The following is a 27,827-nucleotide window of genomic DNA, read 5'->3' on the forward strand; positions in this document are numbered from 1 at the left end:
CGGCCGGCATCAATACCGTTATATTGTAAAAGTCAGAGCTCTGTGAAAATCAGATTGTAAATAATTCAGTCAACGTTTTCAGTCTTTATTACTTAATCTGTTCAGTAAGGAGAAGCGCATTCCACTGCGAAATTAAGGCACTTAAAGTGGATGGGTGTTGAATGCAACTGAGCTGGCAATTATAAGACAGACAGAGAAAGAAAGAAAGAAAGAAAGAAAGAAAGAAAGAAAGACACGAAAGCACAGTAATGTGACAATACGGAAGCACACGCGCATTTATTTGTTTCATCAAACGTGCTAGTTTCACAAATGTTCTTAAGCATGGCATGCCGTTTTAACTTTTAATCCTTTTTTATATCTGCTTTTAAAATGTTGATATCATGAGTTTCAAAATTTGATATCAGACTTAAAAAATTTGATACTGCACTTTTGAAATTTGATATCACTTCTGAAACGTGATAGGATAGCTTAAAATATGCATATTAAACTTACATTTTGTCTTTTGATGTTACATTTATGAAATATAGTGCTTTTGGAATTTGATATTGTGACGATGCCGGAAGGCTCCACTCTCCCACTTTTGTTTGGGAGCCTCTTGAACCCGACACCATCTCGATAGTCGCGACCTGATGAGGATAAACGCACAATGCATTGCAAAATGGAGATGCAAAAGTGAACTGTGCTTTTATTAAAAACAATCAAATGAACAGTGTCTCCAAATGCTGTTGCTCCAAAATGGAGCGATAAATAAATAACCTAAAAATAAAAAGGTGCTGGTGAAGGTTAAAAACAGTTCAATAAGGAACCCATCAAAAACATGGAGGTTAAAAACCAGAGGCAGTCTATAACAAAAAGCGAGCCCCAATGCTTCCCTTCAAACCTAGCATCTCCTCTCCTTATTCCTGTCCGGACCCGGCAGGAGGAGGAGACGCACACCGACAAGTGCAGTCAACCTTCATATTGGAGCCCCGTTCACGAACGCCCTTCCTTCGGCATCTGCGGGGCAACTCAACTAGCCAGACACGCCTCTCCTGGGAGACGCGGTCAATCGTGCCGCTCCCCAAGGAAAAACGCTCAGTATGAGCGCACCTTTCACCGCCTCGAGCTCCCACGAACCTGAGGCTCACTCCCGACCACCTGACTCACTCCATTCAACTCTGGCGCTCTCTCGTATCTGCCCGTTTGTCTTTCTTTTCCTTTAAACTTCCGTCGTGTTTCTTGACTCTCGGTCACTGGCCAGTCCGTTTTCCTCTCAATCCTCCGATCTGCCTTTTTCTCCCCTCCTGTGCCCAAGCTTCCCTTTTAAAACGAGGACGTGGCACAGCAGTCAGCAGCTCCCAACGCCAATCTGGGTGAAGGACTGCCCTCGCCACGGTACCACGCCCCCATTTAAAGAGGCGAGTACAACAATTAGAGTTACTTATTTATTAAAAACTCCCCCACCTGCCGCACACCTCCCGTTACACACGAGAGCGTAAATGCTAATAAACTGTATATGCATTTTAAACTGTCACACATCATATTTTGTCATTTTGATATTACGTTTATTAAATTTGATACCGGGTTTTTAAACTCTGACATCAAGTATGTTGATATCAAATTTCAAAAGCATGGCATTAAATTTTAAAAACTTGATATCAAATTTCAAAAGCTCTATATCAAAATTTAAAATTATAATATCAAATTTCAAAAGCGCGATATTAAGTTTTATAAGCCAGATCTCAAATTTCATAACTAGGAAAATGGATTATGGCCTACCATAGTATATTAGCATTAAGCTCTCTTTTTTGAAGTTTCAAATGCTCGTTATCAAATTTAAAACCGATAATATTAGCGTTGTAACTGAATTTCTTTTTTTTCTACTCTGAGATGTATTGCGCCGATACTTTTGAATGTACTACACGTGTGCACGAGGCACACAGAAATAGGATTTTTACAGAGCTGTTTATTTTTAGCTGCACGGTCCCAATGCGCGCATGCCCAGTGTAGGCAAAGGCCACTGTCATATGCGCTTTCGGGCAATTCAGTGTGGGCGGAGATTCAACGATGCGAACGCTCCAGTTTGGACCGAGATTGCTTACGTTTAAAAAGTTCGGTAGTATGGACGCCAGCTGCGTGTGAAGCCAACATATTTGCTTCTTTCATAAGCTGCCAAGAAGAAACACGCAATTCATCTTGCTTGTCATCAATAGATAATATTGGTTGGCATGTCTACTTTGGGGTTCATCAGTTCCAAAAACTTGTTAATGCCTGGCTGCTGGTAAGAACCAATCTTGGTTTTGTTACCTGCCCACCGTAGGGCACACTTACACACCCGCACACTGCTTCAGGGCACGTGTCCATGTGGGCTTTAAACGCTCGTGCAGCCCATAGCAAATCATTTAACAAACCTGTAAAACATGCAGCAGATACTGAAGAAATAATGATGCTTCATGTCAGACGTCAGCATTCTCTGAAGATGTTTAATATAAATAGGCATTCTCCCTGGGTGGGCTGCAGGCCCCCCATGTCCCAAAGTTCTGTGATGTACTGACTCCCCTATCTGGGGATTACACTTGAATTGTGCCTTGTGCCTTCAAGCTTACAGTAAATCAACAGAAATGGGGAGGGATGAAAGTGGGATTTGGGGGTGAGAGAGAATGTTGTTTCCTAAAAGAAATTTGAGCACTATGATGGATGTAGTTGCAATTAAGTGTCACTGGACTTTAAACATCAACAGTGTCCGTTATATTAATTCTTCTGTTTGTGGTTTTCTTGTACAGGATATCTAGGTGCACCTAGGGGTATCCAGTTAGCAAAGCAGGAAGTGGGTATCACTGTTTCACTCAGATGATGTTGTCCTCTCTGCCTTATCTGATGGTGTACTTTGGCACATACAGTACTTTGAGCAATTTGCTTTGGAGTGTGAAGCAGCAGTGATGAGGATCAGCACCTCCAAGTTTTGGGTTAGAAAAATGTGGATTGCTCTCTCTAGGGGTCTCAAGTATAAAACGTGTGGATTTGAGCGTGAAAATGAATGTACAAAAAAAAACCCCAGGAAAATGCATAGGGTCACTTCACGCGCCTGAGTTCCAATTGGAAAAACAAAAGAAATGTAACTGATTGCATCTCAGATGTTATAAGTCACCTTGGATAAAGACATCAGTCCAATACTAAATAGTCCTGTACACTTCAGAATTCATCCTGCTACTTCTGGCAGCATTCACATATCTCTCTCTCTCATATATATATATATATATATATATATATATATATATACACACACACACATATACACATATATACATATATATACACACACACACACACTTAGACTTGACAAAAGTCACCCGACCATAGGATACGCACGACAGAGCCCCGCCCGCCAACTTAACCCTCCTCCCGTGTCCACCCTCGCTCTCGAGGCATGCGCACTGCCTGCTCATGTGCCTGCCCCCAACACATCACCAAACACATGTTTACACGCTGCATACAGCGATTCCCATTCGCGACAAACATGCTTCTTCTTAGATGGTCCTGCAGGAACAGGGAAAACCTTTGTCTACAAAACCCCGATTCATACCATCAGAGCTAGGAAGCTAGGACCATCGTCCTGCTTCCACCTCAAAACCGGTCCCACCCACACGCAGCCAACATGGCATTTCTCGCCAAGCTTCTGCAGTACGCTTACAAAATAAAGCAAACTCTACATGCAGCGAAAATTTACTTCTCCAGCTAGATTCCATGCTCAGAACCATCAAACCCTTTGCTAAATCATACAAACACATGCATGAAATCGCTCAGTCCAATCCAACAGCATCTGTATGAATGCTTTTCGAGGAAAACCCTAGGCAGGATTTACGATGATACAATGCCCCGACATGTCACACCAATGTTGCAGCGATTTTCGTCTGAGAAACTGGCGAACCGCCTGCCGAAAGGGACATTTGCATCTGTCCCATAGCCAACTCCTGTAAACAGATTTCCACGCCCAATATGAATTGCAATCCTATGGTTTACCCACTTTTATTCCACTTATGGAGACATTGGCTGGCACAAAGATTTACAACATGTTCCCGATAAAAGAACCGGCAAGCGAAAAGGCTTACTCAATGCCAATTTTACGCATACAGATTAGCAACGAGGAATACATTTAGTATTTTGCACTCCAGCGACACACTATTCCAACAGTACGTCGTAGATGCGTATGTTAAAACAGAGGGCGCGCGTTTCAACTGTTTCAGATTAGATCAACAAGATTTGCGCGTGGAACAATACAAAGGACTGTCAGACGCACTGCAAGCAAACACCGAAAGTAACAACGTACGTGTAGGCAAAATATTCATATTACCGTGCACATTTCCAGGAAGTCCAAGATGCATGCAACAAAACTAGCAGGATGCCATGGCCATAGTACGTAAATTCGGACAGCCTCATTTATTTATCACTTTCACATGTAATCCTGCTTGGCCGGAAATTCTACATGCACTGTCGGATACCCAAAGACCAGAGCACAGACCTGATATTGTAGTACGAGTCTTTTGGATTAAGCTGCAGGAATTACTTAGAGACGTTCTACAACATCTTTTTGAGGTTGTTACTGATTATATTTACGAAACAGAATTTCAGAAGCGCAGCCTTCCTTATACCCACATGCTGTTTACTCTTCATAATAATTCTAACAACCAGTCTTCAGCCACAGTCAGTTATACATGGCTTTTTCTAGGGTTAGATCTTTCGACTTATTATTTGTCATCACCACCAAATCACCTATTCACAACTGGGTCTTTCAAGAAGTATTTATTTCTTCATTTCTGAATACCTTTCTCACCGTTTTCTGTTCCAATTCTTACGGCGGGGTTCAGCTATACAATATATATATATATATATATATATATATATTCCAACGTCTGCCTATCTGTTTTTCACAAGAGAAGTACTTAACTGATTTAGATCAGGTTTTTTCTATAATTTGCCTGAACATTCCGGTTGATTTTGGGACTTCTCTAATTGCGCTAAGTATCATAGCTCCCTTGTGGTACCGGTTTGTTCGCGTGAATCCAAGAGAGCAGCTGCGGGCCAAGGGGCCCTCCTCACTCACACACCAGCCTCCGTTCCAGTCGGTCTGCCTCTTTTCAAGTGTTGGAGCTTACCTTGCTTCTGAATGGCTAGCGATACCTGTTTGTTCATTAGAAATTATCAATTAAAAACGTTTGACGTTTTTGAGAGAGAGAGAGCTAAGAGCCAAGTGTGTTTTAGAGGGTAGCTGCTGATCGCCACAGATATCATGGCCATGTGCTTTTCTCCCCATGCAGGGGATGCTCACCCGTCAGAGCTGAACACGATCAGCTACAGTACCAACCTTTGACGTTAGAGCTTCCGATTGGCCAAGATTACATTTTTTTTTTTTTTTTCTGAAATTTGTCTGGTTTCACTACTACATTGGTCGGAGCCATGGGGGACAGCTAGTCATTAATTAACACTAGTGACTGACTTTTGAGGACATGCATGATCGTGCCATAAAACTGCATCCACAATGTTTCATAGATAATGCAGCATTCAACTGATCAAGAGCCAATTTTTCTCTTCTCTTTCCAATATTCTGGCATATACCGATCTTAGTTTAATTTGTCCAAAGAAAATTGTGCCAGAACTGGACAGGCTTTAAAAATGTTTTCTTGCAGTGTAGTCTGCCCTTCCCATGCTTTAGGTTTACCAACAGTTTGCACTTTGTGGTAAACCCCTCTCTCTTTACTTTCATGAAGTCTTCTCTTGATTGTAGACTTTCTCAATGATAGGTCTACGTTCTGGAGGGTGTTCCTGGTTGGTCTGAATGTTGTGAAGGGGATTGTCTTCACCAAAAGGCAGAACACTACAATCTTCCAGCAAATGTCTCTTCTGTGGTTTTCTGGACCTTCTGGTATTGCGGAGTTCACCTGTGTTTTTTTAAAAAAAAATGCACCAGCTTGTTGCTTTGACCACTACTCGTATTCCTACCATTTCTCTATAAGGTTTGTTTTGTTTTCTCAGCCTAGTGATGGATTGTTTTTACCTGCAAGGACAGCTCGTTTGACCTCATAGAGAGTTCACAGCGAGAGCATCCAAATGCACACTTGGAATCAGCTCCAGACCTTTTACCTGCTTAATAGTTAATGAAGTAATAAAGGAATTGCTCCCTTCTAGTTATGGTAACAGATTGTTAAGTGTTCATATACTTTTGTAACCCTGGAAAAATTGGTCGGTGGCCACGTAGAAAATGGCTGTCATTCCTAAAAGGTGCATACACTATTTTTGGTAAACCCCTTAAATAAAGCTGCAGGTCTACACTTCAACCACATAATGATTGCTTAATTTCAAATCCATTGAGGTGGAGTAGAGCCAAAAAGTATGAAAATTGTGAGTGTGACGATGCAGGTTCTCTTCCATGCTCTCGTCGTCTGTTCAGGAACCCTGAACCCAACACCGTTGATAATGTCACCGAGATGAGCACCTCCGAGCCACGTTGACTGTTTTTATAGATGCATCTTTCTCGCGGAGGTGAATCGCCATATGCAGCGTGTGAAACGGTTTGCGAGGGGTATCCCATGGGATCTTTAAAACAATCCTTTATAACGGAGGTTAAAGCACAATGAAGCGAGCAGTCTTTAAAAACCGAGTTTTCGGTTACGACGCACGACCGCATGCACCATAGCAAACTGTTTTACACGCTACAGCAATTCTCATCCACGACAAACATGCGTCTTCTGAGATGCTCCTGCAGGAACCCGGAAGACGTTTCCCTGCCCACCAACAGTCATTTTTCTCCGGCGTCGTCTACCCTCGCTCTCTAGGCATTCACACTGCCTGTTCATTTACCCGGACGCAAAAACTCACCGACCACCCAGTTAGTCCCTTTCGTCTGTGGTAGGAGTCCACATGCACATCTGAGCCACGCGGCGTTTATTATGCCGCGGGTTCACTATTGTGTTGTATTTTGCTCTCTCCAGAGTTCCATCTTTTCATTCACTTACTGTTGTATTCTCACAGCAACCCGTTTTAGACAACCGTGTCTTTCCAGAAGTGTGTAGCATTCAATAAATTATTATGCATGACATTACGCGTGTGTCTACCTGGCGCAGAGAGGCATAGGTAAGCCGCTGAACCCCATTCGGGCTGCAAACCGTGGAATTCCCACTAAGTGCGACTCATACGCTCACACTGCTTGCGCCCCTACCGTTTGTGCACACCCCCTCACACCTCGCTACTACTGCGCCGGTCGGGTGTCTTGGTGGATTATATTTAGAAAAGCAGCCAACGACTCAAGTGACAAGTTGGAGGTGGGCACATTAGCGGGCAGTACATACTGAACAAGAATTCAGCAGACTAGCATGACGGAGGGAGCTGAATGGACCCCCATCCCTCCGTCTGGCAAGAGAAGGCGCGATTGCGGTCCGCCAGTTTTCAGTCACGGACGATTGTGTGTTGGTTCGTTCCGTGCATTGTTACAGTGTTGCTTTTCTTGCTGATTTATTACATTACCGATTTTTCAAATTTTAATTTTCTCCCAGTGCTTAAAAAATTAAAAAACGGCCCGATTATGCGGCGTATGGTACGCCGCGGGTTGGCTAGTATTCCGTAAAGTGCTTTTATTTAAAGCAAATCAAAAAGTGCAAAAGTGCAGAGTCAAAGTTCAGTAAATAAATCCATAAAATCATGTGTCCAGTGGGGTTAAAACTATCAAATAAATCCTTTAAAATCGGAGGTTAAAAATGCAGTCTCTCCGTCCCTTGTTATTCTCTGGCCCACTTCCATCACTGTATCCCCGGCTCACCATAACTCGCAGCCGCGGAGACCCACCAGTCACGTGCTCCTTCAGTCAACCTCCGTCTTGGCCTACAAACGGACGTCACTGCCAGACCGACGAGGTTGGCTCTCCTCCCGTGATCTTTCGCGCACCCGTAGTCGCTCCTCAGACCCGACGGGATGACACCTCTTCTGCTCACCCCACTCGCTAATTGTCAGTGGGACGAACTAGCCCCAGAGCGCATCGGCCAAACGCTCCTTTATAGGTAGCCAGATCTTCCCACCTAGACTGACTGCAGTATTCCCCTCATCTTTAATTCGTGAATCTCGTTTTTCCCCACGATCTTCTCTTATCTTCCTCCACGATTGTATTCCTTTTTCCACGATTTATTCCCCTCTCTGGTGTACCTTCGTTTATATATACACCTCTACCTCCGTGGGCACAGCGTCTTAATTACACACCACAGGAAGCCACTGAGGCAAACAAGAACGACCGCACCCACACGTGCAGGTGCGACTCACTTCAATCACCTCATTAACTCCCCCGCGGCCGTGCAATCGCGCCCACGGAGAACGACACGGCTATACGGATTTTAAAAAACCTGACTTTTTTTCGAAAGCCGCGGACCCGCTATACCACAGTGGGACTGTCAAAATACTTGTGGACCTAACTGTACATATATAGACAAGGCTCAATTTAACTAACTGCCAGGCACTGTGAATAAAGGTTAAATAATCCAGCCATCCATTTTCCAACCCGCTGATTCCGAACACAGGGTCACGGGGGTCTGCTGGAGCCAATCCCAACAAACAGGGCACAAGGCAGGAACCAATCCCGGGCAGGGTGCCAACCCACCACAGGACAGGCTAAATAATTGTTAACTTAAGTAACAAAATAATTTCAGAGCCAAGCATACAACATTAAACCATAAAGAACTACATTATCCACATGGCAGACACTATTTATGCATTTAAGGAAATAAAAGTACAAGGGACATTCAATAATTCCTCTACCTCAGTAGGAGTTTTCAAGCAATTTTGGTTTTATTTTTCAGTATAGCCTCCTGATTGCTCCATACACTTCATCTACGTTTCCTGCAATGACTTTAACCCCTTGGGGGAAAAAAAAAAATCTTCTGTTTGACCTTCAAGCCAGGGTTTCACAGCTGCCTTGACATCTTCATCACTTGAAAACTGCTGTCCATACAAAGATTTCTTCAAAACCTGGAACAGAAAAGGATTTGTGGGAGCCAGGTCTGGACTGTAGGGTAGACAGTTCAGGTGCTGGAATCCACATTCTTGGATGGCAGCCTGTGACTGATGTGACACATGAACCAGCACATTGTGGTGAAGAAGCTTACTTGATTCGTACAAGGACTCTCCTGACCTCCTGTCTCTTGGAATGTTACACTCGCACTCGGCCACAACTGTGCAAGAGTAACCTTGAGACATGTCACGACATGCTTACTGACTTTCTTTAAAAGCTCAGGTAAATTACTGAACACCCCTCGCAAGAATCCATTTTTGAGGCAGTTCTGACAGATGTAACTGAACTGCAGCAATCTAAAAAGATGTACATGTAACCATTATAGCTTGTCTTTTAGCATTGATTTCACTAACAGCAATTTATAAAGCTAACATTTACATTCCTGTGCCCAGTTACTTGATTAGTTAACACAACCTATGCACTCAGCTTGTCTTTTTTACAGTGGTTTTCTATTCACCTTCATAATGCCTGTTCACTGTTATTATGGCCTACTTCACGTCACAGGCTCAAATCTACCCAATGGAAAATCGCAGCTGTCTACAGAATCTTAAAAACCGCAATAGCCCTAAATATGGCCATTGCATGGACCACACAAACTAATAAACCTGTAACAGATTCATTTTTACATTTCTATAAAGATAAACCATGGAACAATTAAATGTAACTGTACATTTCTTTTTAAATGTCCCCTTTATCATACTTCAATCTAATGTTTGTGGGCATAACTGTAGATAACAGAAGAGACCCTTCATCAAGCCTTAAGACATGTACACCCTAAAATACTACGCTTAGCTAGGAGACTCTACATTGATTACTTTAGTCGATGAGCTGAGACAGAGGTAGACAGACAGGACTACTTTTCCAGCCTCACACCTTGTGTTCTGGTAACTTCCTTCATTTTAAATTGATGGTACTGAGAGAACAGTGGATAGGAAGTCAGGGCATCACACTCTCTTAGGACATTTAAGTTAGTTTATGAGGATCTTGGTGTTAACTCATCTGCTATGCATGGAAATGAAATCGGATTCCAAATTCGACAATTAAGCCTATTATTTCATCTAGATACAAATGGGATAAACAGATGAAACTGAAATCATACTGAAGTGTAAGCATTATACATCTACTTCCAACACAAAGGTACTTTGGTTCACTTAACGTCAGGCTTTGTATATGAGCAGGCTACACGAAAACCTGAGTAATTTTAGGGGAAATTTCATCTATCAACTTCAATATATTCTTTGTCATGTAACACGGAAAATCATAAGTGATGCTTTTAGTACTATGTTTATAGTATTAAGTATAGCATTACAGTTTTGTTTTTTTTTAACCTTTTCTCACAGATTTTCCTCTCTGCAAGGAAAGTTACAATAAAATATATTTTCAAGAGTTTCAAAACCTCTTCTCTCACATGGTGGTAATATTTAGTGTTTCTTTTATTTTGATCTGCTACACATTTTTATGTTCCATGGAATCATTATGCTTATTCAAGGATGCAAATAGCCAAAAATACAGAAAGAGATTCTTAAATATTATAAAGCCAGAAAGGGAAAAAAAATAAAAATAAGGTGGTCTTGACATTGCGGAGAGCTCTGCATTCAAGGAAGCTGTTGAAGAATCTGTTTGTTTGTTTTAGTTAACTTTTGAACAATAACAGATCTGGCTAAAATTGAAATTACAATAATAAAACTACTTGACTTAATGATTCAATACAGATTATTCTGTTCTAGGTTAAAATCCACAGGGAAATGGCACACCTGTATAAAATGCAACACCTTTATACATTAATGCACACTCTTAATAAATATTGGACCTCTTACACACAATTACTAAACAATTAAATATTACAATCCAAATTTTTATACACAAATGTTTATTGTCAAATAAACATCCCATTAGCACAATAAATGGAATATTAACCTTAATAAAAGATGGTCATAATACAGATTTGCTCCATAGAACATTAACAAGTATACTTCTAATGCTCACCATTTTTGTGAGATAACATTACTTGCACGCTCATCACTGTTTCTGTTAAGAAATCAAGTGTATTTCCAAAACTATTGACTCTTACTGTACACATTTGTAAAACAATTACAATGGCTGCCTACCATCTGCCACAAGAAACAGATTCAAAGCAAAAAAAGGACCTGTAATCCTATAAAATGATTTAAAGACAATAAAAAAAGAAAGATGTCTTGGTCAAAGGAAATGGTTATAAGCAGTACTCCAGCTCATAACGAATGTAGGTGTTCTTTTCATCATTATATACACGTGGATAATGTGCAATCAGAGCATCTTGTGAACCAATGTAAATAGAGTTGTAGATCTTCCAATAAACGTCCCTCACTTTTCTTGCTGGATGAAATAAACCCTAAAAAACAAAAGTAAGCAAGTTATCATAGCCTGATAAGAATCTGAATAGTGTTGTCAATGTAGTCACTAAAATTGATTATTTTATCCATTAATCATTTAAGATCAGCAGCTGCAAAACTTACATTGATGTCACATAAATGCAAATCTTAGATTAATAATTAATGTATACCACCAGAGTGGCCAAATACAATGTACAGAATTTCAAAAGCAAATATCACACAGATTCAAAGTATGCAAAATACATGCACTGGATTTCAAAAAGATCAGGGTAGAAACACCAATTTTCATTTTGCAATGTAAAGCTAAATCAAGATCACATGGAACCTGTTTCAGAGTATTAGTTACAGGTCAAATTATACAAGTAGCTGTTTAATAATCATAGTCATGATTAACAAACTATGACTATATAAACTTGAGTAAAGGCATTTCCAAACACCCATGGCAAAAAAACATGCAACAAAGAACAATATCACTTTTGCATTTAAGGCTATATGGCTGGAGGAAAATGAACTGGAAAATATTGTTCTAGTGTTACTATAGTAGGTAGTCCATCATGATTTACTCTGAAATGTACCTACTTTAGTTCCAACATTAAGATTATGTTTTTAAAAGTACTATACAAGTATATTGTAAACATCTGAAGCTACACATAAATGTACAAACCTGGAGGCAATACTGTAACATACGACAAGGTCCAATTGCAACTCGTAAACCTTCTAATGCTCCCATGACAGCCTGAATGACATGGGGCGATGTTTCAAAAACATTCGGCCACACATAGTTAAGCAAGTGATTCAGAGAGTCTTCACAACCAAACCCATAGACTCCAAGAGACATGTGCTGAACCACTGCACTTGCAGTCTGTCTGTGCACCAAATCCCTGTGAAAGCAAATATAAAATGAATACAAAAAATTAGGAATGTCTCAATTAAAATTATTTTGCATGCCTTGTGTGTACTGTTCATCTTTCAACTGGTCTTTCATATTTCACCAATAAGGGCTATTAATATTAGAATTTTTACCAGGAGGCCAAAAAAAAAAATATCCACAACTTTAATTTCACTTTTACGGCTAATTGTCTTCTGTAATTTTTTTTTTTTTGCCAATTTTGCTGGATCATGAACTAAAAACAAGACAACTGCGATTTTCAATACTTTCTGTTCAAAGACTCCAAAAGGAACTAACGGTAGAGTGCACAAGATTACTGGGATTACACCTTTAAATTTTTGAATTTCTTCCGCTCTAAATGATTTACTGATTTCTTCACCATGAAGTTATACTGTATGCTGATGACTGTATATGACTGTACAGATGTAGGAGGGGGTGCCCAATATAAAATAAAATAACCAGAATCCATCCCTGGCACACAATCTAGACAGATGCTAGGTGTAGCATACTTACAGTATTCTGTGGCAGTCTGCCAAGTGGTACTGCTTTATATTGTTCGTACTGCATTCCGTGTCGGTTTTGCTTGGTGCTTATTCAGCGTATTGTGTCATTTTTGTGAGGGGTGATCATAAAGAACAGCAAGTTTGCGTTAAATTTTGTTTTCTCTTGGGGAAAACAGCTCCTGAAACTGTAGTGATGCTTGAAACTGATTTTAAAGAGGAAGTTTTAGGTAAAACACAGGTCGGCAAATAGTTTTCGCATTTCAAACGAGGGGGAATGTAACTTTAAGACCAACCAAGATCGGGCCTACCTTCCACAATTAGGAATGATGAAAATCTTTAAAACGTTTGCAATGCAATTTGCAAAGATCGTCGACGGACTATTGAAGAGATTTTTGAATTGACTTGTGTGTCTTGGAGTTCTTGCCACCTTCCCTACTCGCCTGATCTTTCTCTGTGTAACTTTCTTGTTCTCGTCTATGAAAAAAGAACTCAAAGGAAAGAGTTTTTGTACCGCGGAGGAATTCAAAGAAACATCACTGCAGGCATTGGACAACGTTCCTCTTCAGCAATTCCAAAACTGTTCCCACCAGTGGGAAAACTGTTGGGACAAGTGCATTCTTTCACATGGCGAGTACTTTGAAAGAGACTAAAGTTTCAAGAAGTAAAAATTATTTCTTTTTTTTTTTTTTCGAATTCCGGTTATTTTTGGGTAACCCCCATATATAATATCTTTTAAGTTCATTCATTTTATTAAAAAAAATGCCAAAATCATTTGAATGTATTTTTTACCCCTCATCAAGCAACACTCAAAAACCTTGAACATCAAAGTGAAAATATTTCAAAAAGTTTTGTAAATGTGTTAAAAACAAACTGAAATATCATACTGACACAAGAATTCAGTACTTTGCTGAAGCACCAATCAGTTCAAATGTGGTTTAATCAAGCCAGAGAATCATGTTCCTCCTAGTCAGAGAGTGCTTTAAGTGCCTTTTTGCAAACTCCAAACGGGCTTTCATGTGTCACCTGACCACTCTTTCATAAAGCCCAGATTAGTGGAGTGTTGCAGTGGTGGTTGCCCTTCTCGAAATTTCTCCAATCTCTAAATAGGTTGTCTCAAGCTCAGCCATTACATTTTTAGTCACTGCTCTTATAAAGGCCCTTCTCCACAGGCACCTCTATTTGGTCAGCTCTAAGAAAAGTGTGTGTGTTCCAAATGTCTTCCATTTAAGAATTATGGTGGCCATTGTGCTTCAATTCTGGAGAAGTTTTTGAAGCACTTCTCAGATGTGCGCCTTGATATAAGTTTGAGTCTAAGCTCTGCAAACTACTTCTTCAACCTCATGGTTTGATTTTTGCTCTGATAAACAATGCCAACTGTGGGTCATTCTATAGACAGGAGTGTGCTTTACCTAATTATGTTCAGCCAATTGAACTGACCACAGGTGGACTCTAAAGAAGGTGTAGAAACATGTCAGTGATAAGCAATAAAACAATTTCCTTGAGTCAAATTTTAACTCTCACAGTAAAGGGTCTGAACAATTGCATTAATGTGATAATTCAGTTGTTTTGTTTTTTTTTTTACTTTTAATACTTTTACAGAAATTCCTAAAAATCTGTTTTTGTGTTATTATTCTGGGATATTAACTGTTATTTGACTAAGGAAAAAAATATTTTTAATTTTAGCATAGGCCTGCAACATGGCAAAATGTGGAAAAAGTGAAGGGGACAGGCACTGAATACATACATATACTGTACACATGTTTACATACACAAATACACAACATATCTTTTTATAATAGCATACATTTGGAAAGTGAGTCATATAATCAAAAATGAAAAATTAGCAATGATATTTAAAAGAAAATTGCAATGTAATTTTTAGTACACCAAAAGTTTGAAAAACGTATGCTATATACCTGTCCATCAGTGCATCCTCCAGCAGTGGGGTGACAGCATAAATATAATCCTTGCCCATTTCTCCAATATACTCAAACAGGAAAGATAGTGACTTCAGCACACCATTCTGCACATTAAGTTCTGGGACTCTATATTCATTCATAAGTGCTGGTAGAACAGTAAAAGGTGAACAAGTCTCTGCCACTATTGCAATAGCAACAGTGGTACAGACACGATTTTGTCTTTCCTGGACCTTCAGATTATTCAGTAATGTTGCCAGAACATCATGAGGGCTAACAAAAAAAGAAAAGAAAATAGTATTATATTAAACACAGCCATGCTGAGATACAATTAAAAAATGATGACTAACAAGTAATTCAAAATGTCCATCAGAGGTCAAAATTGAATTGTACTGCTCTATGCCAAACAAATATTATCATAAATATTCACACACAGTCTGGCAGATGAATGCCAAAGTTGTGCTAATGACTCCAACTTTCATACTGAAAATATCGATACATAAATCAATTATACTACAACCTTTTACTGGGAGATTCTGGAAAAGTGTCAAACAATTCCTTAATCTAAGTTACTTTCTTTTGTTGATTGATAATCAGAGGATCATCTGGTAGGTTTATAACAATTCACTAAATCCTCTATAGTTGGGTACAACTTAAGAATTAAAAAGTTGCACAAACTGAAAGCAAAATAAGCTAGACTGGCAAGGAGAAAAAAATCTCTGTTTGCTTATAACATGCCATTCTCAAACTTGCTTAATCCAATTCAGGGTTACAGGAGATTTAGCACCTATCGCAGCAGCACTAAGCATAAGGCACAAAATTGCCCTGAACAGGATGTCAGTTAACTGCAGGGCCCACTCAGGTATATGCCTATAGTCTCACAGGCCAATTCGAAATCAAACCTGCAAACCTTTGAGAATGCCCGAAGGAAAGCCCACCTACATATGCTAGAGCATATACTGTGAAATGAAATTTCATATAAGGTTAGATGGAAATTACACACTAGAAGGTCACAAAAGTATACCTAAGTCAGTATCGCTCAAGTTAGAAATACAAGAGGCAAGTTACATTAAAATGCATATAAGGCGTAACAAACGAAATATGCAGACATCATAAAACTATGACTAGCGAGATTGATTCTCTTACTCCACATACATAAAGCTACCCTAGGATTTAATGAAGTATACTATAGAAAGTTACACATAGGAAGTATATAATCATACATACAGTAATTATATAATTATTCTGTCCTAGAATTGCATTTTACAGATTGTCTTTGTGGATTCCAGTTCCTCCAAACATTTACATAGTGCCACACAGATGTTCAGTGTTATCATAAAAATCTGTTTGACAAAGCTAAGTATAGTGGATAAATGTATTAATTACTTTTTCATTAAGGCGGTAATATTTTTTTCAATTTTGCTTTTAACAATCTTGGTACATAAAAACAAATCTCATTTAAAATAAAAATGGACAATGATAAAATAAATGTCTGCCAGCTCATCCGTTTCAGTGCTGGAAAACAATACCCATCCTGAGAACGCTAGCCAGAAGGCAGAAATACTACTAACACAGGGTCCCAGACGATTGCAATTGCTCACTCAGCCACCCATCCACAATTTCCTACACTGGGCAAATTTATACTTGCCTGCTAAAATAATCTGCAAGAATTTGGGAAATTGGGAATAAAACTGAAGTAAAATACTAAATAATTTATACCGCTAATTTAAAAACTACTGAAGAAATATTAAAAGAAAAAACTGTCTATACTAATATTTCTTTACAGTATGGCAATATGTAGAACTGCTTAATCAGAAGACATACAAACAAAAAACAGCTAATTATAAATTTAGCACTTATATTCAAATAAACATTTCATGCCAAACAGCAATAAAATTAAAATGGTTTACATTATTAAAACTTACCCAATAGCTTTTGCAATGTAACCAAATGTATTCACAGTTGCTCTTCTAATTGCCTTTTTATGAGCTTTCAGCAGCTCCAGGAGTTCAAAGCAGATTCGCATCCACTCCCTGGCTGAGACATACTCTGCTCCTCTGAAGAAAAAAAAAGTCAGAAACAATTAATACCTCTCACTCTTATGTAAGAAAGCGGTGCTAATTTTCAGACCAAAATGCAGGAGTGGTCCACAAATGCAGAAGGTTTTTAAAAAATGCTTGGCAAGGCTGCAACCTACAGACAAGGAACAAATGGTGTTTACGAGGAATACATGAGAGTTAAAACTTTAAATCTCACTGGACTATAATCTGGTGATCACTGTTAACACATTTTAGTTATTAAACACATGTTGCCCCATGTTTTTCTTTAGAAGAAAATGGGTCCAAAATCAGCTTTTCAGGCTGTGCAGTGATTTAACAGTGCAGGGAGATATACTTGCAAAAATGAAGATCTCAATTTCTATCAGATAAAGATGTCATATGAATCAGTACTTTGGCACTAGGTTGATACCAAAATTCTAAAAATTTTTACTGTATCAGTAGTACCAAATGAAATCAGTGAAAGGCACAATAATAAGTGAGAAAAAACACACGGCTGAAGTTACTTATTTATTTAGCTGGCTACTTATTTGCAAAAATGGCTTAGTGAAGATACATTACAGCATCAAATCATGAAAAGAAAAATGGTCAAGGTCATGTCTAGAAATACTTTGTGCTCAACACAGAATTGTAGGAATTGTGTTTATTATTATTTAAAAAAAAGACACAGGCTTTTGTTATTGATTTTACCCTATTATTAGTTAGTTCAAGTTAGTTCAGAAATAGGTTTGTGCATGCTTGGACAGCACTATAATGTGAGTGAGCAGAGTTTTATTCACTCAAGTTGCAGAGTCATAAAGATGTAAGAAGAGACAGAACAATGACAAGATGAATTGCTTTTTAATATCAAGTCCTGCACAACCCCTAACAAGGAACAGAGCCTTTGCATTAATTTTAGGTAACAATATAAACTTCATTGCTTAATACACACAGCAGGTACTATATTGGTGACATTTATATGGCTTTTGAAGCCAAAGTAATGTTCATTAGTATAACCCCCAAAAATGTGACGAACATAATATACACGTCATAGTATATGAAAGGTACACTGGCAAATGGAATGTAGCCCACAAGTTATACTGCAGGTCCAGTTAATGTTTAAACTCTGGATTTGTACACGGGCTAAGCAATAAAGTCTTAATAGTCTTACAAGGTACTTTAAAAACAGCACAACAAAGTGGGTTTCACAAGTTCTGAGTAAATTAGTATGAACAAATATTAAAAAACGAAGGGAAAGATCTGGAAAATTAAAGCAGTAGTATTTTGTGACATTTGAAATTTGAATCAATTTGACTTATCTGTTAAATATTATTTTTGCACATGGTGAGATTCTACTCTGTTGGGCCCTCAAGCAAGACCCTTAACCTGAGAATTGCTCTAGGGGCACTCTACAAAGGGTTGACACTGCACTATGATACCCAAAGTTCATGCAAAAAGACAGTCTCCACTTGGGGATTAATTAAGTATATCGGAATTTAAAAAAAAAAATCAAAATGATGCAATCATACTTTATAAACACTATGCTGCAACGTCTCCATGATTATACAATCCCCACCATTTGTTGTCATACCAGTTGAATCGCCATGTCCACCACAAATTAAAATTCAAGCCCTGCATTTTCCATTGATAGCTATGAATTCCAAAAGTGTATTTAAATTATAATTGGGTAATTATTTGATGCATACACATTTACCATGCATTACTAATAGTATTTAAATAATTAAATTATGTTACATAATATTGTTCACTTTTAACAAAAAAAATTGAATGGGATTTCTGTGGTACTAAATATAATATTTTATTGCTATTGGTATCAAATACAAAAATTTTGGTATTGACGACATCCCTACTACCAACTGATATAAAAATTGTGCAAAATATTGTACTGTTTGTGTGTGTATTATAACATATGCACTCACAGACAACAGCCCACATACTACAAGAGCATTTTTACCAAATTTCATATCATTGCAATGCAAGAATATCACAAAAAAATTAAAACATTTATGCAACTCTGAAATCAACAGGACTCAACAAACCACCTGTAATAATCATAGCTCATTCCATTTTCTCTCAAAACTCTTTCACCAAGGTTTGTTTGCTTTCAAGTAATATAAGTAGCTGTTTAATGATTATATTAACCACAAAATGAACTACTGTAAATACTCGCAACACATGCATATTCAATAAAGCAAAACTTAAAAATAATTACCTGTCAGCAATCCTTCCAACTAGATCAATGCAATTTTCTTGAACCTTCTCATGCCTATTCTTTAGAATGGGAGTTAATCTGGGTAGCAAGTCCTTTATTGGTGGAGTCATCTTATGCATACCTTTGGAAAACAAAACAGTAATTTTTACAATGAAAAGGAGGCAATTTGAAAAGGATGCTTAACCATTAAAATGATAAACCCATCAGGATTGAACACAATCCATTTGTCTCTATCCTTATTCCTACTTGCACTACGTAAGTATTAAATAGTTGCAGGCTTGATAGAACTACAAAGTCTAGTCCTAACAAAGCAGAAAGATGTTTAACACAGAAATCTTTTTATTCAGTACATTTGAGAATACGATTAACTGCGCTCAGAACAATTCTCATTAGCAGCAGCTTTTTAGGCTACATGTTGTGTGTGTGTGTGTTTTTTGGGGTATCAGCAAAAAAAGGCAAGAAGGACAGTGAACTTGAACTAACTTTCAGTTGTTGAAAATAAGGTATTAACTATTGTTAATAACAGGATAAAATCTTACATAGCTGTGAATAAAGGAGCTTTATAGATTGTTTTAGTATGTTAAGAATATGATTTTTCGTAGTTAATAAGCTCATAATATGTTGTCTGAATTTTTACTGGTATAGAAGTTCTTCTTCTATTGTGTAATAGGAACTGAACTAGGATTATTCCAGCTAAGCATAAGTGGACATGCCAGCAGAGGATCATATGTTACCACAACAGACAGTTCATTAGACACTATTGATTCTTTCAATATTACCCCCTAAATACAGGATTACTTGGAGTCCAAACCTACTGTAAAAAGAGTTTCCAAACAGTCCCCATGTAAATGTACTTGACAAATAAGCTTTTATTCCAGTACAGGCCGAGTGCCGGACACTGGCAAAACATGAACAAGTGACACAGGCATCTAACAACAATTCTCCCAATAATGCCAGCAAGATATGTACAATAAATGATGCTTAGGTGAACTAGTCACCTAATGTAGAGTGTACAGTGGAAAACAAAGTACATTGCTTTCTAAAACTTAATTCATACATTCATGTTTACCTGTGCTCTTTTCTGAAGTTTTGTAACGAATGTAATCCCTTGCACACTGGTAAAATCAATTTTACTTAGAAGGAATGCAGTGCATGTGACATGCTGCATTATTTCCTAAACAAAAAGTTGCTGCCTTCACTACAACCCACATTATTTGCAACCATTTTATCCTGTTCAAGGATAAGCCTATTTCATTCATCGTTGAGCTCAAGATTTTTTTTTTCTGCTTCCAATATGTCTTTAGGATTGTGACTACCAAAAGACTGCAAGCACTGTAATACATACTTCAGGAACAACCACAAAATACTGCTCGGGAAATGTCTCCAAGTGACAGGATACGAGTCTGGCATTATAACATGGCAGACCCCACCTCCATATTTCCCAAAACTAGATATTCTTATTTAAATACTACATGACAAGCATATGCATGGATAATTAATGCATGAACAACCTTACAGACAGAAGGTAAATGCCTTTCTTCTTGTGCCAATAACATGAATTTCAGTGGGCTTGAAACTGCACTTGTTTCTCAAACGTTTTTGCATAGCGCACACACACAAAATTTGGCTGCAAACTCAGTTTTCAGTTAATCATTTTGCACATTATTATATTTAAACAATGTTAATTCTTCATTTAAGAAACATGTTGAGTTGATAACATCTTCCTTAACACTTTTCATTAGGACACAAATTAAACTTTATAAGCCTTTAAATGATTATTTAATTATGATACCTAGTTATATGAACTGCTGCAACTCACTTAAAAAATTACCACATTTAAAGTGATTCAAGGCAACTGAAATCTCAAGTTCCAACATTTTGTAAAATGTTTCTAATACATAAAGTACATTAAGAGTAGAAATCAGCAATATCTCACTTCTTCATAAAGAAAACATTTTATTTAAGTTCTCCTTAAAATTCCCTGAATTCTATAGTTAAGTTTTACACTTTCATCAAGTTGACAACATTGCACTAGATTGGCACGATTATGACAAAAGTAATAATTGACAATTACTACCTTTATTATAATTGTGATTATTAGTTTTAACAGTACAATATGCCCTTTGTCCTACTAACTGCATATACTGCATTCTGTTTACACACAGTACAGTAAAACCTCCATTTTGCAATAAAGCACTTTAAAATTAATATATATGCTGTATTTATTAAAATATTTAAAAATTTACATTTAACCATTTCAACAATAAAGATACGGCAGACATATTAGAAACTGTGTGACTTTAATACAGTAAATAACTGAAGATACCAAAATATTTCAAAAATAAACTTCCATTTTTTTTTACTTCAAAATAAATTGCTACTTCTAAAAAACCAGACATCACTACCACTCAAAAATGTAAAATGTTGAAAATGTTAAACATGGAAACGTTCAATTGGGGATGTGCTTAATTAAGAAAACAAATGTTGCATGCAAATGCAAAATCAAAGCAATGACAGTAAGATTAAGAAGTTAATGTAAACACAACCTAATAGTTCTCTTGTACATACATGTAAACACATTACATTTAACAAAGTAAATATATAGCAAGCTCAAAAAGTATTTAGATAGTAGCACATTGTTACATGCTGCTACAAGGTTCGGTCAGCTTGAACAGTGGGTTCTCTTTTCCAGAGGAAGGTATTGTAATGAAAAGTAAACTCATTTAAAGAAGTAGCATTACAAACATATATTCCTCATCAATATTGTGAACCATTATGATCAGGAATGTGTCAACAGTTCTACTCAACCTCGAACTAAATGCAGATTCAGGAGGTGCTACTTATTTCAGATACATTTTATTTTTGTCAAGATTTCTGGCATGAAATAGAGGCAATGTTAACTTTGGAAAAATAAAGGCATTAGGGAATGATTTCTCTTACCAAATATTGATCAGTTGTTATGCAGAGTTTTAATCTGAGCCTTGTCTTAAGATAAATAAAATGTGATGAAAACAGTTATCTGATTTTGCTGTGGACAGCCTGATGGATACTGATCTGTGTTACCATAAACAGGTAATTAATGGCTATCCCAAGTCATAGACCTAGTGTTACTAAGACTTGGTGCTCTTGCTTAGTTTTCACGCATGCTTTACACTTGTCTATGTGCCTGAATTTTAAAGGGCTATATAAATTTTACATGCAGTGGTTTAATAGTTGTCACAATAAAAATTTGAAAATATTCACAAATTAAGGACAATTTTCTTAATTTTGGTGCTTGAATGTCTAAAAGGTGTCAGGTGATCTTCTGTAGGTTCAACATTAATTATACTTCACAATTTTTGTGGATGCGGCAAACAACAAAGAAATATATTCACACCTTTTAAAAGTTGTTGTTTGGGATCAGACTCCAAGAAATGTTTTCACCATTTAGCAAGTGGTTGTTAGTACTAGTACTAATAATGTGAGTGCTTCTAATTTGCCAGTGTAATTGTACTTTGTGAATGTATCTGTGCTTGATAACCACTTATTTGCTGTTTAGAGCAGTTTATAACTGGGAAAGTAGGACTTCTAAGTCATCTTCCACAATTAGTATAATGAGGCAGTCATAATTATAATCTATATATATAATTCACTAAGGCAGTTGGAGGTGGGCACATGAGCGGGCAGCACATACTGAATTTCATACTGAGAATTCAGCAGACTAGCATGACGGAGGGAGCTGAATGGATGTCCTTCTCCTCTCCTCCCGTTCCACACTCCGTGCCATGCACCCCCATCTCTCCGTCTGGCAAGAGAAGGTGCGATTGCGGTCCGCCAGTTTTCAGTCACGGGCGATTGTGTGTTGGGTTCATTCCGTGCATTGCTACAATGTTGCTTTTCTTGCTGATTTATTACACTACTGATTTTTCAAATGTTAATTTTCTCCCTGTGCTTAAAAATCATTAAAAAACCGGCCTGATTATGCGGCGTATGGTACGCCGCAGGTTGGCTAGTTGTGATTAATATACGATTAATTTTGCAGTCCTGCACTTGTTGAAAAGAAATAATTATAAAAAGCAGAAATCCACAAACAGGATTAGAAAGTGACTATTTCTTGTCTACACGAGATATTGAAAGTGTCCCCTCCAGACATCAAAATACTGCAGGCATAAACTGACAATAAAGTACACAAAATTAACAGGTGAACTGTACAATACATTTTGTAAACTACAAAGGCAGCTTCTATCCAACACAATATTAAGGTGTAATTTCTGTCTTTACTTTTCACAGAATGGTTCATATGCAACTATAAATGCACTTTCTGTTTACTTTGAATGAAATGTATTAGATATTCTGAATAAATTAAATATTCTTGAGAATGATAAGACTAATACTATATATTAACAGATTACACAGAAATGGACTACTTGTTTATTAGCTTAGTTGCCCTTATAAGTGTGCAATTCAGTTCAGTAAAAAAAGAAAATCTGATGTATTACATACTTAATTTATAAGGAAAGTACACCATTGTTATAGAAGTCAGAATTAAACTAATAACTTATAATGATGTGATAAATAAATATAGAAAAGAAATAAATGTTTTTAAAGATTTACAGTATACCTAATACAATCTTTTAATGCTGTGTTCCCAAAATCCTAAATTATTCATTAAACTTAAATTAATTCTTAAAAAATCTGGCAAAAAACTGATTTAGGTATTTAAAAGTATGCTTAATAAAAATTTGGGGTTTTCTTGATCCACAGACTGATTTTCAAAGACATCATATTTGCTATACAACTAATGCTACATTTGATATAGAGATCACTTTCAGTTCAGTACAAAAGTAGTATGAGTCAAAATGTCATTCAAATATTAACCATTTGAGTGTCATCAGGTTAAAAAAAACTAACAGAGTTTACATATTACTTTTCTGGGGAAAAATAAAAGGTCATGAAATGAGACTGGAATGATAAATCCCTGTAAGAATGCCTAATCTGAGACTTCCTTTTTGGAATATATTCTAAACATATAACTGCAGACCACCACACAAAAGGTTACATTTCGACATCCAACACAATATTTTACTCCCAATTTTTAACAGTGTATGAATACACAAGAAAACATACCAATGACATTGACAATGGCCTTCAGGGCTCCCAGAATACTACCCAGAACCTCTGGGTACTCTTCTCCAAGGTACTCGTACAAAACCACACCCAAGTGACCCATCAGTTTTTCCTTTGGTTAAAAAAAAAAAAAAAGTTAAAACACATTAACTAAATTAGTATTATATACACCTTAAAATTCTTCAAGAAATAGTAATAAAATGACACTGGAAAACAAGTTGTAATGAGTATAAACTACAACCTGTGGATTCAGAAACAAGAGCTCCACCTTTAATAAACAGTAATGAAGCATGGATAAACTTTGAAAAGAACCTTCTGTCCTTCAGTGTTAATACAAAATGAAATTCTAAAAAAATCCCAAAAACTTCACATAATTAATCCATCAAGTGAACTGTAGAAAAAGTATTATGGCATAATTACATTTTCCTTGTAGCACAGTTTTGTTTGAACTGTCCATTTCACTCAAATTGACTTTCATGCTGCATTGTAATTGACTACATACTTTGTATGCGTTTTTAAACAGAGAACTGGAAGGGTAAATGACTTGCCAAGAACCACACTGTAAGAGGAAGACAAGAATCGTCCAAAGCCTTGGTCACCGCCCTAAACAGCCTGCTGTTTATTAAAGTACCACATTTAGTTAATTTTCACATTACAGCAGAGTGCCCCACTTCACAAGACTTCTAAGCATCGTACAACATTTAAACAGCAGAAGAAACCGGTCTTTTCCCCCCACTGTAAACCATGCTCTTTGTAATCTGGTCTTATCTCACAGCTGTAACATAGTTCCTTTACTCAAAGGCTTTAACTCATTAAGATTATGGCACAATTTATTCCAAAAAATTCAGAAAATACTATTCTGATACATATTTCTGTATTCTGATAGCATCAAAAATAAAGACAAGATTATAGTCCTTTTCATGCCGAAATTTACATTGTTTACTACAAATGCTTCTTTTTGCTCCAAGTCTATAAAAATTTGTACCAGAAAAATACTTGAACATTACAACATGGCAAAGGAAGAGTACTGCCCATGCTAGACACTTATAGCAACGCATAAAAGAAAAATACCTCTTGACAGGTCTTCATGACCACTGCAGTTCTAGATATAAGATCAGCTGCTTGCTGTCTGACTTTCGCAGACTTGTTGTTAAGTCGCCACAAAACTGTACCACAGATCTGAGGGAGATATGGCTTAACTCTTTTTCCCAAGGCATTAACAACCGTGCCAAAACCATTCAACATCACAGAGTCCTGAAAATGTCAAAAAGAATAAAGTATAATAATAATAATAATAATAAACACATTTAATAAAGAGTTACTCTGATTTAAAGATGTTTTTCTAAAAATGCTTAATACAGTATATTAAAAACTATTTGTGTGTGTGCCTTATAAACCCTCCTTCAATCTAAGTTTTAATCAGCATCTTGTGTATAAAATTACATACATGTACTTTCCAAATACAGTCAAACCACAAAATGGGACTGGAGTTTGTAGTGACTTAGAATTTTTTTTTTTTTTAAATGTTGATATTTCTTATGCACTTTTTTCCAAGCTTCATGGCAGTAATATATCTAAACTTTAAAGAAGATAATTCAAGTGCTATTATGTAAATACTTAAATGCTAAAATGACAAATTGATTTTAAAGTGAAAATGTCAATCTTTCAAGTCAAATGTACTATCACTGATTTAACAATATAGTAATACCTCAGTGGTCTGTTCCTGGAAAGCATACAGAATGCCGTCAATAAGTTGCTCCTCCAGTTTGTGATCAATATCTGCTGCCCCAAGATTTCCCATGATTTTTTCAATAGTTTCCATCACCATTTTACGGTACTGTTCAGCCTCATCTTTCAAATCATCCACAATGCGGGAGATGATTTCTGCAGCCCCAACCTTATTTGCCAATTCCACTGTCGTATCCACCAACTATATGAAAACAAAAATCGGGTAAACAGAAAAAACACACTTTAATTCTTTGATATTACATGCATAAGAGTGACAACAGAATATACAGGATATATTAAATCAGTTTGTCAAAATGTAAGATGTTTTAAAGTACTTGTCTATAATTCCTTCGATCCAGGGCCATTCTATGCTGCCAGAAATGTTTGAAGAAAGGTGGCAGGATTTCAGTTTTGATGTAGTTTGCTTCTACACCATCAGTCCCACAGCACTGTTTAACCACCTAAAAGATAAAATCATTTATATTTTATAACATTATATTAACATAAGACACTGAAGTCAAGCCAATCTCTTCTATTAACACTTAGATATTTTTAAATGGCAGCTACTCTTTTAAATATGCATTTTTTTTTACAAAATATTGCATACTTTTCATGCAACAAAACACACCAACGACAAATACTCACTTTAAGCACAATCTTTTTCATCTCTTCATCAGGAGATTGGAATTCTCTAATCAAGATTAACATCACTTCTCTAGTATAGTAATTTGCATATTCAGCATCCATCAAGGGTATAAGATAACCAATTGCTTTGAGGAAAGCAGCAAGACCCTGTAGAGTAAAAAGGAAAACTACTGAAATGTCTAAAGGAGAAAAATGGGAAAACACAACTCCAAGTTACACAATATTCAATTAAATTGCCTTAGTTTAATCAATGAAGGTTGACAATTCCTTACCAAATAACAAAAATGAAAATCCAATACTGAAGAACTTCCTAAGGACAATTTGTTCCAGCACTTAATTTGCAAAATGTGTGTATTTAATGTAAAAAAAAATAGCAGTAGCACACACTGTACAGAGAGTAATGGTTAGGGGACAATATTTCTGTTTGCAATTCTGTTCTACTAAGGACTGTTACTGAGTTCAACAGAGCAGGTTGTTTTTAAAGTTTATCATATGCTTTGATGTCCAACTGGATCAGAGTTACAATAGGTATAAAACTCTCCACCTTGGATGCCTGTGAGAAATTAAGAAATTTGAGGGGTTTTTTTTCTTGTTAATTCAGTTGGGCTAAATAAATCTAGCATGCTAAAAATGGTTTCAAACGAAGAGTTTTAACAAATAAGCATCACTGACTTTAAGCGAAGGCAGCAAAATCGTAACTCTGATATCCCTGAAGTTAGTGTACAAAACACTAGAAGAAAGTTTTATCAAACTTAAGACTTGCATCTACTGGGCTATCATGAGTAATTTATGTAACATCTAGAATCTGCTTATGAATCTGTAAATGGATGTTAATCACAAGTGTGCTAAAATATTCAGTTTTCTATATTTTTTTTTTTTTGAATGATGTTGAGCTAATGCAGACAGCATTGTTTGTTCCCTCAACATATCAAGCATCTCTTTGTAGGCTGAACAAAAATAGGTTTAGAACTTTGACAATATGAACAAAAGTGACTTCATAAGGATAGCATAATGTATGGTAGCAATACATCTCATTGTACACTTAACAGAGAAATCAGGTTATTAGACAACGACAAAGCCCGGCCTCTTATACAACACTGGTTTGAAAGAAAGAATCATATTCAAGCAGAGAACCAATTTTGGTTATCCTCTCATTACTATCCAACTTCCAGATATTTAAGATCTTATTTACATTGTTCAGCCTTTTTATTGCTATACATTTGGCTTGTGATAAGAATTAAGAAAGCTATTAGTGAACATATTACTACAAAACAGTCAGATTGGCTGAAAAGATATTCTACTTTACTAGCTATGTCAAGCGGTCTACAATTTTTGGTATTTGGGGACAGAAAGGACTGGGGTTGTTTCTTT

General features: G+C 36.9%; 1 protein-coding gene across 2 annotated transcripts in view; it reads right to left on the reverse strand.

Annotated features, from left to right (window-relative positions):
- Positions 1 to 10,877: 10,877 nt before the first annotated feature.
- The window catches only part of sf3b1 (splicing factor 3b, subunit 1), a 62,202-nt gene continuing 45,252 nt past the window's right edge, over positions 10,878 to 27,827 (reverse strand). The window contains exons 16-25 of one of the 2 annotated variants that reach the window (XM_039755873.1): positions 26,457 to 26,603; positions 26,147 to 26,272; positions 25,792 to 26,013; positions 25,155 to 25,337; positions 24,084 to 24,195; positions 18,978 to 19,098; positions 16,634 to 16,765; positions 14,709 to 14,981; positions 12,065 to 12,281; positions 10,878 to 11,399 (exon numbers count right to left, since the gene is read on the reverse strand). In XM_039755873.1, coding sequence (XP_039611807.1) covers positions 11,241 to 11,399; positions 12,065 to 12,281; positions 14,709 to 14,981; positions 16,634 to 16,765; positions 18,978 to 19,098; positions 24,084 to 24,195; positions 25,155 to 25,337; positions 25,792 to 26,013; positions 26,147 to 26,272; positions 26,457 to 26,603 — 1,692 coding nt within the window. In that variant the 3' untranslated portion in view covers positions 10,878 to 11,240. The remainder of the gene's footprint in view (positions 11,400 to 12,064; positions 12,282 to 14,708; positions 14,982 to 16,633; positions 16,766 to 18,977; positions 19,099 to 24,083; positions 24,196 to 25,154; positions 25,338 to 25,791; positions 26,014 to 26,146; positions 26,273 to 26,456; positions 26,604 to 27,827) is intronic. The other variant, XM_039755874.1, reaches the window with a different exon arrangement.

The sequence above is a fragment of the Polypterus senegalus genome, chromosome 6 (assembly GCF_016835505.1).
Source record: "Polypterus senegalus isolate Bchr_013 chromosome 6, ASM1683550v1, whole genome shotgun sequence".
Lineage (NCBI taxonomy): Eukaryota > Metazoa > Chordata > Cladistia > Polypteriformes > Polypteridae > Polypterus > Polypterus senegalus.